The following is a 13451-nucleotide window of genomic DNA, read 5'->3' on the forward strand; positions in this document are numbered from 1 at the left end:
CACCTCCGTCTCGCCCATCGGTGGTGGCCAGGTCCACAATTACCTTGGCAACAACTGCCCTGGCTACCTATTGATCTCTTAACGCTTTCAACATAAAGAGGGCGCTGCTTCTTCCTCTTCTTCTTCTCCTTTTTTAAAGCACTGCGTCAAAGCAAAAAAAAAATCTCCTGATGGGCAGGGGGCTATGGGTGGGCGGTGCTCTCAGAAAAGGTGGTGCAGGATTGGACAGCGAGATTGCCTCTGTCTGCTTGCCTGCGACGGAATGGGGCATGGGGCGCTCGATGAATATGGATGAGAACAATGAAAAGAGCGACACGAAAGGAGTCAATTCAGTCCTCCCTTCACGCCATTTTCTGTGCCAGTGCAAAACATGCAACCCTTCGCACTTTCTTTACGGTGTAGGGAGAAGGAGTTAGCGTGAGCTTCTATATTTTGGTCAGGCAGTTTATGGGGCAGACCCATTGTGTCCATTTTTTCTCAGTTTAGATGCACTTCGCCTTGTGGATGATCACAAATGAATTTTAAAATAGCTTTGATGAAATGCTGCCTCAAGCAAGTAGAATTGTCCTACCCGCTGAAGAAGCAGTGATACCATTGTTACCAGCCACCTGGCTAATATGACAAACAAGAAACACAGAATGCAACCAGAGTCTGTTCCCTTGCTCTTTCTTATGTATCTTAAAGGAACCATATTTGCCCCTGTTGCCCTCTAGCTGTGGCCTGGCTTGCTGTCCTATACGACTCCCGACACAAGATCCTAGGATTGGAACCTTCAATCCCCAGCCTGATGCCGCCTATTCTGGGCATCCCGTGTCTAGAGAGCCCCTAGCAACCAGCAACTTTGTTTACACATGCCAGTTAATGCATGATACCCATTTGGTTTATGTTGTGACCTATGTACAAATACAAATGAACACACAGTCAAAAAGGTTTAAGAGGGAATGTAAGTGTAAGGGAAAAAGGTGCTTATGGCACTTAGAATTAAAGTATATTGTTCATTCTTGTTTTCTTTACACAGTTGCATGTTTGGGGTGCAAGTCTGGGTTTTATATATATATATACACACACACTCACACACACACACACACACTCACACACACACACTCACACACACACACTCACACACACTCACACACACACACTCACATACACACACACACACACTCACACACACACACACACACATACACACACTCACACACACACTCACACACACACTCACACACACACACACACACACACACACTTCCCTCGATAACACTGTAGCACATGACATGATGGGGGTGAAGGGGTGTGTTGATATTTTCTAGACTGGGCACTGTGCTGGCAAGTGACAGGAAATAGCTTTGTTCCTGCTGAAACCTGGACTGCCGAGTCATTGCCCTCTGTTTACACTGAATTGGAATTGGGGGACACTAAGTCCCTCTGGTAGCAGAGATCCAGGCCAAATATATTCCACATTTGCCAGAAAATTAAGCCGTTCTACCTGGAAATACCCTGGGAAATCCTGCGAGGCACATTGCTGGTCGGAGCGCTATGCCCCAGAGGGGTCTGGCACTCTGCTGGACCTGCAGGGCAGTGTGGCTCTCTTCTCTTACCAACAGCCTGCTGCAGCCACTATCATCCACCTGTTACCTGTTTTAGCTGAACACACTGGATGACCAGCAGATTTATTTTAAGATTGCCAGATGACAAATCAAAAAGGATACCCGGAGGAGTACAATTTGTGATTGCAGTATTTGATTCATGGCAGAATTAATACATCGTATAATTGTAGAATTTTGAAATTGTAGATATCTAGATATATTATTAGACCAGGTTGTTGATTTTTGTTTTTTTATGGTATAGTTTTTTAATTGATTTTTGTGAAGATTAAGTAATTTCCACAAAATGCCATGAGATTCTTTGAAGTTTTTGTTTTTATTTAACTCAGCGAGAGCTGAGGATAGGTCAGGCAGGTTTTTATATTTGATATCTACACCAGTCGGATCATATCAGCCTTCATAATGTCCGATAAAAAACAGGCATAAAGGTGACCTTGTAGGTTGTGATGCTGACATGTACATCTGATGTTTTTATTCTACACTGGTCTGTTATACCCTATTACTGCATTTAAGTCTTTGGTGAGAAATTGCATGCAAGTGATGATCATTGGTCCGTGTTTGTCAAACGCTTGTTCCCCATTTCCCAAGCAGCTCTTCCAGCAGCAATCAATAGATCGGCAGTCTGTTCGACAACAGTCAATCAGCTGCATACCAAACATGTGCCGAAGTCTTCTTTCTTAGACATTTTTTTGAAGATAGAATACTTATAAACGCAGGATACACATTATTTATGAACCCCCTGCTATATTAATCAGGGGTGGTTAAAATTAGACACATCCAAATCAAAAGGAGGGCAGTCTTGGCTCTGTGGGGAATCTGGGTCACTGCAGAAAGCGTGTACTTGCGCAGTTTTATAGATGTTTGAATTTGCACTGCAATATATATCAAAACAAAATACTAATAAAATACTAGCATTCCAGGCAATGAAACAAAAACAGGACCTGCAAATTCATTCTCCTTCATCCTTGCAGTATAATGGACTCAGTCAAATCCAGGGACAATAGTGGCACTTTCGTTTTTAATCTAAGGTCTGCACAGACTAATCTTGCCACACAGTGATAGTGTGAACAGCCTGAAAATTCTAATGAGATTAAAACAAGAAGATTGGATAATTAAGAGACTGTTAAACCTAGCCAATTAGAAGTGTGTTATGCTAAACCCAGGAACCCTTTTTAAGCCCTATAGTGTATACCTCTGACCCTGTTGAGACAGAGCATCTTTTCCAAAATCCTTCCCAACTTTCCCAGGTGCTAGCGATTACTGCTTAAGCAGTATTACGTTTGCCACTTTTCTCCCAACCCAGACTCGCTGTGCCCTCGTGTGTTCATTTCCATTGTTGCCTTGTTGGCACTCTTTCTTCAGCTGTGCCTGGTAATTAATTGTATAGTTACTGTTTTTTTTTTTGTTTTGTTTTTTCATGGCTGGCGTCATTTGGCTGTATAGTTTAGACTGTCCTCCAGAGTGGTTGTGGATGATAAATCGCTCCTCCAGAATTCCAAACCAATCTGAAGCACCCGTCTTCTGGGAGCCGACACGGATTAATTGTGGAGGAATATTAGGTGTGTACCCGAGCGGCGGAGGAGAGTGGATACAATGTCATGTTAAAGTCAAAGCACTGCGAGTGCTGTGGCTCTGCTGACCTGGATAAACAGGGAGGCAGGTACAGCTCCACCTCACTCCTTGCCATCTTTTCTGGGCCTGTGCAAATAGCCTTTTGTCACTACACTTGCACATCAGTGCTCAAGTAATCCTTCATGCCCAAAGTGATTAAAGACCTCTGTTATATGTGATATTACACAAGCAGTGGTGCCTTTGGGTCGTGTTCGGTTGCTGTAGCTCTGATCATGATGATTGGACCATACAAGCCATAAAAATGTTTGAGCATTGAAATGAGTCAAAAACAAAACAAAACAAAACAAATAAGCAAAACATTTTTTGAGAATGAGGGTTCTTTAGGAGAAGGCTGGAAAGCAGTTTAGGTTACTAGTGTACCTGGGCTCAGCCTTTTTTCATTTTTTCATTTTTTTCATTTTTCCCAATATGCCTTTTAAGAGTGTTTGACTTTTGAATTCATATCAGTTTAAATATATGGTACCTGCATCCACCACTGTATCTGGGGTAAGATCCCCTTAAAGTTTTGGTTAGGTAGCGAAGTCTTATTTTGGTCCTGTCTTTCCTTCCCCAGAAGAAAGGCGAGTACTTCTTGAAGGTGCTGATTCCCAGCTATGCTGCAGGCTCCATTATTGGCAAGGGTGGTCAGACCATCGTACAGTTACAGAAAGAGACGGGTGCCACCATCAAGCTGTCCAAATCCAAAGACTTCTACCCAGGTGAGTCTCAAAATGTGAAATTGCCATGTATGGAGCCTGTGAGCCCCCCTCCAATGTTCTTTTCTCTTCTTTGCTCAGGTATTCTATTATTTCACCAGTCACACAGTGAAGCAAAAACACACTGGCTATTTTCCTTAAGTGTTTAAAAAAGGTGCATCATCCATAGTCTAAACTAAGGTGCTACAGTCTGGTCTTCCTTCCTAGAGGCACCCGGCCTCATCTTCAGTGAGAGTCATATGGGAGGACGTCACCTTTGGGCATGTGGCCACCACACATGGCCTTTATCAAGGCTCCAGGTTTGCACAAGCGTGGCAGATCAAGAGGGGACAGGCAAGCAGATAGACTGTAGTAAAGAAAAAGAAAGCTATACCAGAACATAGAAGGTTCACTCATTCTAGATCCTGGAACACTTCAGTGATATGTGCATTGTGCTCTGTATATCTATGGGTTCTTCTGTGGAGAATAGACACTTTTTTGGCAGGCTAAGTGTCTTTGGGATGTTTCTGGGAGGAAGTGAGGACTAGCAGGGGGCTTCTGGGCTCACGCTTAAAAGAGCTTTGTGCACCCTGTTCGTCCTCCCATGGCTGGCGCAACTAACAGGGCACCTCTGTCCCTCTTCCTCCCGGGACCCTCCGAGCTTCAAGCGGCAGCCAGTTACGGCGGATGCCAGATGCGAGACACCTCGAAACAAAGCCCAGTCCTACTCCCTTTTCGAGGGCTTTGCCAGCTTTCACTGTTCTAATGCTCCAGTGTTTACAGTGCCGTTGTTGAAGTACCTAATGAATTATGGAAAGAGAGAGGGAGGGAAGGCAAGAGAGAGAGCAGCGGAGGGCAGCACAAGGACAGGGAGGCATTTTCGCAAGGGGATGATGGACGTGATGGCACGTGATGGTGGTCTGTTGGCAGGGAGCTCTGTGTTGAGGTGTAGGGAGGGGTCTTCCTCTGTCGTGAAGGGGGCATCTGTATGGAAATGAGTGCGAGCTTTTCCTTGATTACAAGTCAAAAGATCCACCTGCTGTGCTGCCTCCAGGGTGGAGGAGGAGTGGTGACCGGCACGCCTGATCTAGGCTGGTTTGAAACCTTTTAACAGAAGGCCCACTTCCCTCCGCCACAGACTCTCTTCTTACTTCATCTTGGGCATGTGCCACAGCAGCATTTAATTCAGAGGCAATTAGCTGGCCACAGCAGTATTGGCCTCCAGACTGGCCAGCATTCATTACTGCAGGAGAAAAGATATATTAGATGCCTTCTCTCCAAATATAGGCCCTGCAAGGTTTGCTGGAAAACGACAGCCATATTTTACAGTGACCTTGCTTCTGTGAGATACTCTCCCCTAACTTGCAAAGGCAACCAAAAAAGTGATATAACTGCATGATATGGTCAAAGATAATTATCATGACAGCATTTGGGATGAAAACATTAATTATGCAGGGAATGTTTCATGTACAACTTACAGAAGATTTTCAGTGAAGGTAAAAGAAAAGAGGATATCGAAAATAACTACAAAACGAATCATAATTTGCCAAAATGCCATGAAATGTCTGAAAAAAATAAAACACTCTACAACTAAAAAAATGTGTTTCAGAAATAAAAAGCTTCTGTTTATATTTTTGGCATTATGTTTTTGGAATGAGATGCTGTGGTGCATGAACTGACTGAAGTGAGTCAGTCAGTAAGAAAGTGAGTGAGGGAATGAGTGAGTGAGTAAGTGGGGGAGTAAGTGAGAAAGTATGTAAGTGAGTGAGTGAGAGTATGCTAGTGAGTGAAGGGGTGAGTGAGAGAGTATGAGAGTGAGTAAGTGAGGGAGGGAGTGAGACATGTGAGAAAGTGAGTGAGTGAAGGAGTGAGTAAGGGAGTGAGGGAGTGAATGAATGGGAGAAAGGAAGACAGAGTGATTCTCACTGACACTGGAGACAGAGGTGTTTGCTGCTTTTTGTAGACCACTGTGTCAGGCAGGAGTATCTGCTGATCAGCTCTTTGGCTGCATGATGATGGCCGACAAGCACTAGCGTGGCAACACTAATTTGCTGTCATGATATGGCATCCCCAGGTTGTTATTTCCTGGTTGTTATTTGTTCAAGGACTATTTTTTCGATAGTTTTGGCTGACATAGGTATTTGTGTTTACTAATTTAAGATAGGCATCGCCCCTCAGGCTTAAAATCCTTAATCATTTCCAGACTTGATGGACTGTAGCCTGAGTTGGTCAGCTCATGGAGCAGGCATATTGGTTTCACTTTCTATTGTTTACTAGCTAACACTGCAGATCCAGGGCACAAGCAACATGCATCCACAAGCCCTACTGGTTGTTAGAAAACTTACTGATGTCACAACATATAACACTTTTATTTTGTCTGTCTGCTAAAAAAACACGCCAGCGCCATTAACACCGCCAAATATAAAAGCATTTGTGAAAACATGTATGGCTATGAAAAAACTCATTACTGAGAGAGGGCTTTTAAGCCAAACTGTTTACTGATGTTGATATAGCTTTTATCATCATATAGGCCTGGGGGGAGCTAGATTTAGAGGAGCAGGAAGTAGGCACAGTCAGACAGCACAAATCCCCGTTGAGATCACACAAGACGAAGGGCACTGCAGGTACTCCTTACAGTAATATTACAAATCACATGCTGACTTAGGAGAGGACATTAGCATACATTATTGAACTGGCATTTTCTTCCTTGTTAGTGTGGCAATAATTTACGTGTGAGTGACAGTGCCGCTTATTGCATCAAAGTATTTCAGCGTCCGCCACCTAAATTTACCGTGGAAAATGAACAAAATGTGATACAAATAAATGAAAATAAATTCTTAGCTAACTGACTAATTAAGGGTATTCCTAAAACAGTGTTCATGCCTGATGAGTCTCGTACGCAGCCACTGCTACACCTGACTTGAGTAGAGCCAAATGAGCGAGCTGTTGCATCATCCATTTCCTTAAAGCCGAATGGAGACTGGGCCCTTGCTGAGCAGTCCTGTATTTATTTCAGTCCCCAATCCTGAGTCCAGTGCCCGTGCCTTTGAACAGTGCATGGCACAGTAATAAAGCTTTGTCTTAATCCTGCACCACGATTGCAGTTTTCAATAGTTAATACCCCGGCAGTGGCTAGTGCTCCACCCCCACCCATACATACATACACACACACACACACACACACACACACACACACACACACACACACACACACACACACACACACACACACATAGTGTCACTCACCATCCCTCCCCCACGCATTATCGACATTGTTGATTTCTCCCCCGTAATCTTCTTAGGGCTTAAGCTTTTTGACTGTAGGATGAAAAGCTGCAATATTATGCATGGAAATTAGTGTCTTGCATGTTTGATGGTTTTTCACCTTTCTCTTTCTCTTGGATTTACCCAGAACTGTTCTGGTTTCATCCCAGATCACTTGGCCTCCTGTGTGCTGCAGAGATATGAGGTTCTTTTGTCTGCTGCTGCATCTGTAACAACAGAGTGATTCAATCATCATTATTAGATGTTATCAATTTCCAAAAAAGATACTTGTTCCAGTAATTAGTGGGGTACTTGTCAGTGGCTGTGATGCCACTGACTAGTGGAGACTAACAGATTAAGAGAATCCTGAATTTCCAAGATGTTGAAAAAAATCCTTAGTTGATTGTACCAAAATTATTTATGGCAAATGACTTCTTGAAGTGTACCTTTAGTTTATTTAGTTGGTGTTTTGTGCTAATATTTGCCCAACATACCGAAAGAAATAAATCTAGCTAAGGGCAAAATAAATAAGGGTAGCTGAGTAAGCCCAACTAATTAGATTTTACAGTGTAACTGTGATAGAGCTTTTAAACTGCATGTCCAATATTTTCATCAGACCAGTAGAATGTGTTTAAACCGGTGTGAAACCCTGGAATCAGTTCTGTCTGAGTCTCCCCAGCACAAAGAGTCACCCACACAGGCCTCACGTTAGCTGAGTATTATTCTCACTGGGGTGTGTAAAAGCCACATTGTCCTAGAAGATGGGGGTGACGAGAGCGCTGAAGGAGAGGCGAGCTCCCTTTAACTCCCAGGGCTTTGTGTTCGTTCCCATGCGCGCAACGTCATGCGCGGTTCCCCCTGCAGGGCCAGCCGTGCTCTCAGTGCCAGTCCGTGCCTGAGACCTGTGTTTCTCCCGACCTTATGGAGGAGTCAGGCGGCGCGGGGCAGCCCACTGCCTGGTTTGTCTGGAAGATGGGGCCTGTGCAGAGGGAACACTAGTGGTGGAGCTAAGAGCAATAACTGCATGAGCATGTCATCTACACTGACACGAGGGACCATGCTAGCACTTTTTTGAGTTAGCATCTCACGGGCGCTGGGTATTTCTGTCTGTAGGGCTTGTAACTGTAATTGGTTTTGGGGGTGATCATTTGAATTTGATGTTTGATGTCTTTAGCTATTGTCATTCACATCTTTCCATGGCTTTCTTTGACTATCCATGCCCCACTTCAGGTCCTGTGGTCTCACGGGTTCTGTACTTTTGTAGATCTTACACGGCGCTTTTTAGTCGATTAAAATAAAAGGCCACAGTGGGACCTGCCATAAATACAGTGACGCAAATTTACCCCATAGATCAATTGTGGAAAGTTGAGTGATACCTCGTTCTTTGGCCAACACCTCCCCTCCCCAAGCTTTGGCTGAGCTCCTTCCTGACGTGCCCACAATACAAATACTATTGATCCGTTCTGCGGCAGTGAAGAGCACTCACTCCTTGAAATGAGATTGTGGCTTAATGCACCAGAGAGAGAGAAAGAAAGAGAGAGCGAGAGCGCGAGAGTGAGAGACTCAATCTACTCCCTGTAATTTTGCCTGAGATTTTCATCTCTTTCTTCCTTTTCTCCAGCTGCTTCCCTCCCCAAGTCATTTTGATAATTCACACTGTGCTGCAACCCAGGCACTCAGCTCAGCTCCGTTCAGATGAATCTTCAGATGACAGGGTGACTTTCACATGCAACAGCAATGGGTTGCCTTTTCACCTGCATTTTATAAGCACAACACAAATCTATGACACGAGCGTTTCACCTGTGTTATGCAGTAATTGTTTTCCTTAGCCGCAACACATTTAGCACTGCTTTTAAATTTAAAGATAGCGCAAAAGCCAGATGAGCTGCAGTCACGGGTCCAGACGAGGAGAGAACTGGGAGCTATGGATGGGAAGTCGTCTGCTCCCGCGGCTCTCCTCGGGGCTTGGATATGGCAGTTCCCTGCCATCTATGCCGCTCTTGGGGGGTGGGAGGCTGACAGGGGGACTTCGGGCCAATTTTGCGTGCCGAGCTTCAAAAATAGAAGTGCCTGAATCCCTTCTTTGTACTATGCATGACAAAGGTTCTGGACAGCTGTGCTGTCTTCTCTACTTCGCCAGAGAAGAGTGAGCTCACCACCACAAGCTTTAGACATCATTCCATCTGTGTGTGTGTGTGTGTGTGTGTGTGTGTGTGTGTGTGTGTGTGTGTGTGTGTGTGTGTTTGTGTGTATGTGAACATAAAATCATCAATGAGTCACTGCTATGTTTAATATAATGTTGTAATGTCCTTTTGTGTGAGAGTACACTAAGCTGTGCACATCAATGGCATGGTTTTCCTAGGACAAAGAGGTGGAGGTAAGGAAAGAAAGAAGGAATGACAGAGGAAGGCAGAAAGTGATTGAATATCCAGTTGTTTGAATGGTCAATGACTGGTCTAACCGTCCAGGACAATAAAGTGTGCTGGGCCACTCTTAATGACAATAGAGCCTTTGACATTGTTGACCGCACAGTTCCTTCAAAGTGGGGGGAGGGTAAACAGGCTAGCCTCCCATCTGCCTCAGGAGGTGTGTGTGTGTGTGTGTGTGTGTGTGTGTGTGTGAGAGAGAGAGAGAGAAAGAGAGAGAGCAGCAGGAGAAATTTAGTGAGGTTAATAATGCACTGTGGGAATTCCACAAGGAAAAATTAAAATTTTGATTGCGGTGCTATACAGTATGTATATAGCAATTGCACACAATCTCTGTGGTGTGCTCTGTAATGGAGTAGTAAACCAGTGTGCTCACAATGAGAGTCCTTACGTAAAATGGTGTCCTGGGCTTCAGAAATTTCTGATGTGTTACATAACCAGGACAGTTGCGGTATCTTTATCTCGCTCTCTGTCAGCAGAAAAGAGTTGATAACTACACCTCCAGGAGACATGCACCCCCATCTTGCTCTCTCCCTCATCACTCTGCATTTCCTCATGAGCTCATCAGCAAATCTGGCCAGACCCCCTTCTGTGCGCACAGTCCGGGGGCTTGACCAATTTTATTTATGAATTCATATATTATAGGCTATACCAAGATCTTGAGCACGCTAGGGCTGTTAAATGTCATATGGAATGTTAATTTCATAAAATTTGAAATATGTCTAAATTTAACTATATAAATTAATAATTACATTACCATTGCTGTAGTCAAGCAGTGAGCATATGATTCAACATTTATTATGCACTTTTTGTCCATTTTAATGTAGCCAGCTCATTAACAGTGGTTTCACTTGAGTCCCATTTCATTAATTCTGTCTGCATCATTCAGCTTTATTTAAAAGCAGCTTTTAAAATATTGTTTACTGTAACCTATTTCTTGCCATACGTAGGAATGTCACTTATTATAATTTGGCATTGCCATTACTATTAAATGTACAGGAGAGAAAATGTACTCTCATTGTTCAGTGTTTGCATTTTCTGCTACAATGCAGTTGGAGATAGACTGTATCAGTGATATCAGGACCTCCTCCGTTGCATGGAGAGAGTCACACACACACACACACACACACACACACACACACACACACACACACACACACACACACACACACATACACGTGTGCAAACACATGCGCACATGTTAGGTCAGCATGATTTGACTTTCGCTTCCATGTCAACACTCTACAAGACACTGGTCTCAGGTGTGCTATGCTATGTCTGGTCATAAGTGGTGTGATAACAGTGAGGTGATTATGGCCTAATAAGAGAGCAACTTTAATCATGTAGTGGTTGCTACCCATCCTGTGAACGCTCATTCCAGACTGGGCGCGGAACGGCAGCGGAGGTTTTGCGGCCGGCCCCGTCACAGGAGCTCAAAGCCACTCCCGCCCGTCCACGCCTCTCCCTCCCCTGAGACAAAGCCGGCTTTGTTTGCCGCACACTCGGTCGCCCCGGAGATGAGAACTGAAGTGATGTCTCTAGAGGCAGGAGGTCCCCCCCCACCCCCACCCCCACCCCACTTGTCCCAGAGGTCCCCCACCGTCTCTCCTCCCGTCATCCCTGCTCCGCCAGGCAGATGGAGACCTGGGGGGGGAGCAGCAGAGAGTGGGGGGGTGAGGTGACGATGGCGTCTCGCACCTCCGTATCCTCACCTCCCCCACGGAATCCGGCTGAGGTGGCGTGCGGCTGTCGCACTCAGATGTGGGAGGAGCCGTGTGCTATGGCACGCCGGTTGGGCCCTGCCCCCTCACAGTCAGTCAGAGGGCAGCCTCCATTTTGAAGCTCCTGCCGTGGAACAGAGGGAGAGAGGAAGGACCCAGTGGTGATTGTCCTGCTGGTCATGGAGACTGTTTTAAAAAGACAGTAAAGCAAAACTGGCAGTGACGCTGTAAAAAAAACACTAGGCCTGGATATTGATAGTGAAATGTCCAAAATCACTGATTCAAAGGAATTTTAATATACACAGTTTACAAAAGATGTAGTGAATGCATTCACAAGTATATACCTATACAGTTCAATATGTATATTGAACGTATATTGGAATTTTGATATTTATTTGGCTCTTAAATCTTTGGTACCCGGTGTGTTACTAGAATATTTCAGCCCTTATGCAAACTTCAGCTGAGAAGCATGGGGCACGAGGTGACAGGTCATCCGACAGCAGCCTTAATGTGCACATTATTCTTTGAATGCGGAATAATTACGTGACCATAAGCTTTGATGAAAATCAAATACTCCTATGCTAATCAGGCCATCTGGTCGCCTTTTTCTGGCCTGAGCTTAGATAACCAATCACAGGATGCAGAGACATCGAGCACTCTTCTCTTCTCTGATTGCAGATTCAAAACGATGACACTTGGCACGTGCGTGTACTGTAGTGGACCCCTCCCATTGCCTGATGAGTCTCTAAGTGCAGAACCACATCATGGCTATATCTTGGCCCAGCGCAATTTAGCGTTTGTGCCTGGAGGTTTGGGATTTAAGGGAGAAAACCCCCCTGATGTGGTTCTAAACAATGGAGGGCTGCATTGTGTTGTGCAGGGGGCCACCTTTCTCTTTAAAACAGAGAGTGGTGCGCAGTCACAATGAGTGGCTTTGAGTGCAGACGGAGGGTTCCTTTTGGAGAAGACCCAGCCTTCTTGCACAGTGGACAAAGCTCCCCCTCTGTGCCCCCCCCCCCCCCCCAGCTCCCCAAAAGAGAGTTTGCAGCTGCCTCCTGCTCCCCCCCATAACCCCCACCTACTCCCAATTTCTCTAATCCCCCATTGAATGACCCCCTAACTCTTTGTCTCACACTTGCTCTGTCTTTCTGTCTCTTGCACACACACACACACACACACATACGCACACACGTACACAAACACACACGTACACATCACCCATATTCCTCATCTTGTCTGCCAAGCTCTGATGATTCATGTCTTCTTTGCTTGACAAAGCCATCAGCTGTCGGAACGTCCCCTTCAACACACAGCCTGGGCACTTGCTTTAATTGCAACGGATTGGCCACTGCTAATTATCTTTGACCCCACAGCCATGCCACAGTTGAATATGCATACGCTTCATATAGGCTTGAGAGAAATTAATTACATTCTCCCCACTGAATGCATGAGCACCCTTGTGTAAGACACCTATTAGATTCAGTAGATAAGAACTGCCATGAGTATTACAGTTTCCAGTTGCTTTTGTGGGGCTGGATGTCAGGGCAGTGGGAGTGTGTAGGCTGGCAGCAAGATCCAGGCCACACAGCTGCTGTTCCAGTGAGGTCAGAGAGGCCTCAATCACATGATTAGAGTTATTTAAGAGGAGAACAGGAGAGAGTTAATGCCCATTGATATTTGATACTATGTTTTACCTCTTGTGCTGTGCAGCGATTGTGAAAAGAGGGGTGCAGGTCAGTGGCAAAGAAGAAAGGAAATGGATTGTGATGTAGAATGTATAAACATAAAGTGAATGAAGCTGGTATGAAGTTTGTATAAACTAGTAGAAGCTTGCTACTATAGATGATGTCTGTTTTTTGTAGTCATTAGTTGTAATGGGGAGCGGTAAGGAGGCAGACGCATGTGTGGAGAGGAGCGAGATTTAATTGGGGCAAATCCAGAATCAGAGTCGTTAAAGCAGTCCAGGGTCAAAGAGCCAACACGGAGAGCACGGGGATACATGATTAAACGGGACGAGGGCTAGGACACACGAGTAACAAAACGCAGAGGCTAGAAGTAAATACACAGAAGCAAACAGGGGAGCAGGCTATAACATAAACTAGGAAACACGGAGTCTAGCTGAACACAAAG

The 13451-nt window shown here is 44.9% G+C and overlaps 1 protein-coding gene across 2 annotated transcripts in view; it reads left to right on the plus strand.

Annotated features, from left to right (window-relative positions):
- The window catches only part of nova2 (NOVA alternative splicing regulator 2), a 36857-nt gene that overhangs the window by 3823 nt on the left and 19583 nt on the right, over positions 1–13451 (plus strand). Inside the window, exon 3 of one of the 2 annotated variants that reach the window (XM_035533935.1) lies at positions 3793–3934. In XM_035533935.1, coding sequence (XP_035389828.1) covers positions 3793–3934 — 142 coding nt within the window. Of the gene's footprint in view, positions 1–3789; positions 3935–13451 lie in introns of both variants that reach the window. The other variant, XM_027005813.2, reaches the window with a different exon arrangement.

The sequence above is a fragment of the Electrophorus electricus genome, chromosome 15, assembly GCF_013358815.1.
Source record: "Electrophorus electricus isolate fEleEle1 chromosome 15, fEleEle1.pri, whole genome shotgun sequence".
Classification (NCBI taxonomy): domain Eukaryota; kingdom Metazoa; phylum Chordata; class Actinopteri; order Gymnotiformes; family Gymnotidae; genus Electrophorus; species Electrophorus electricus.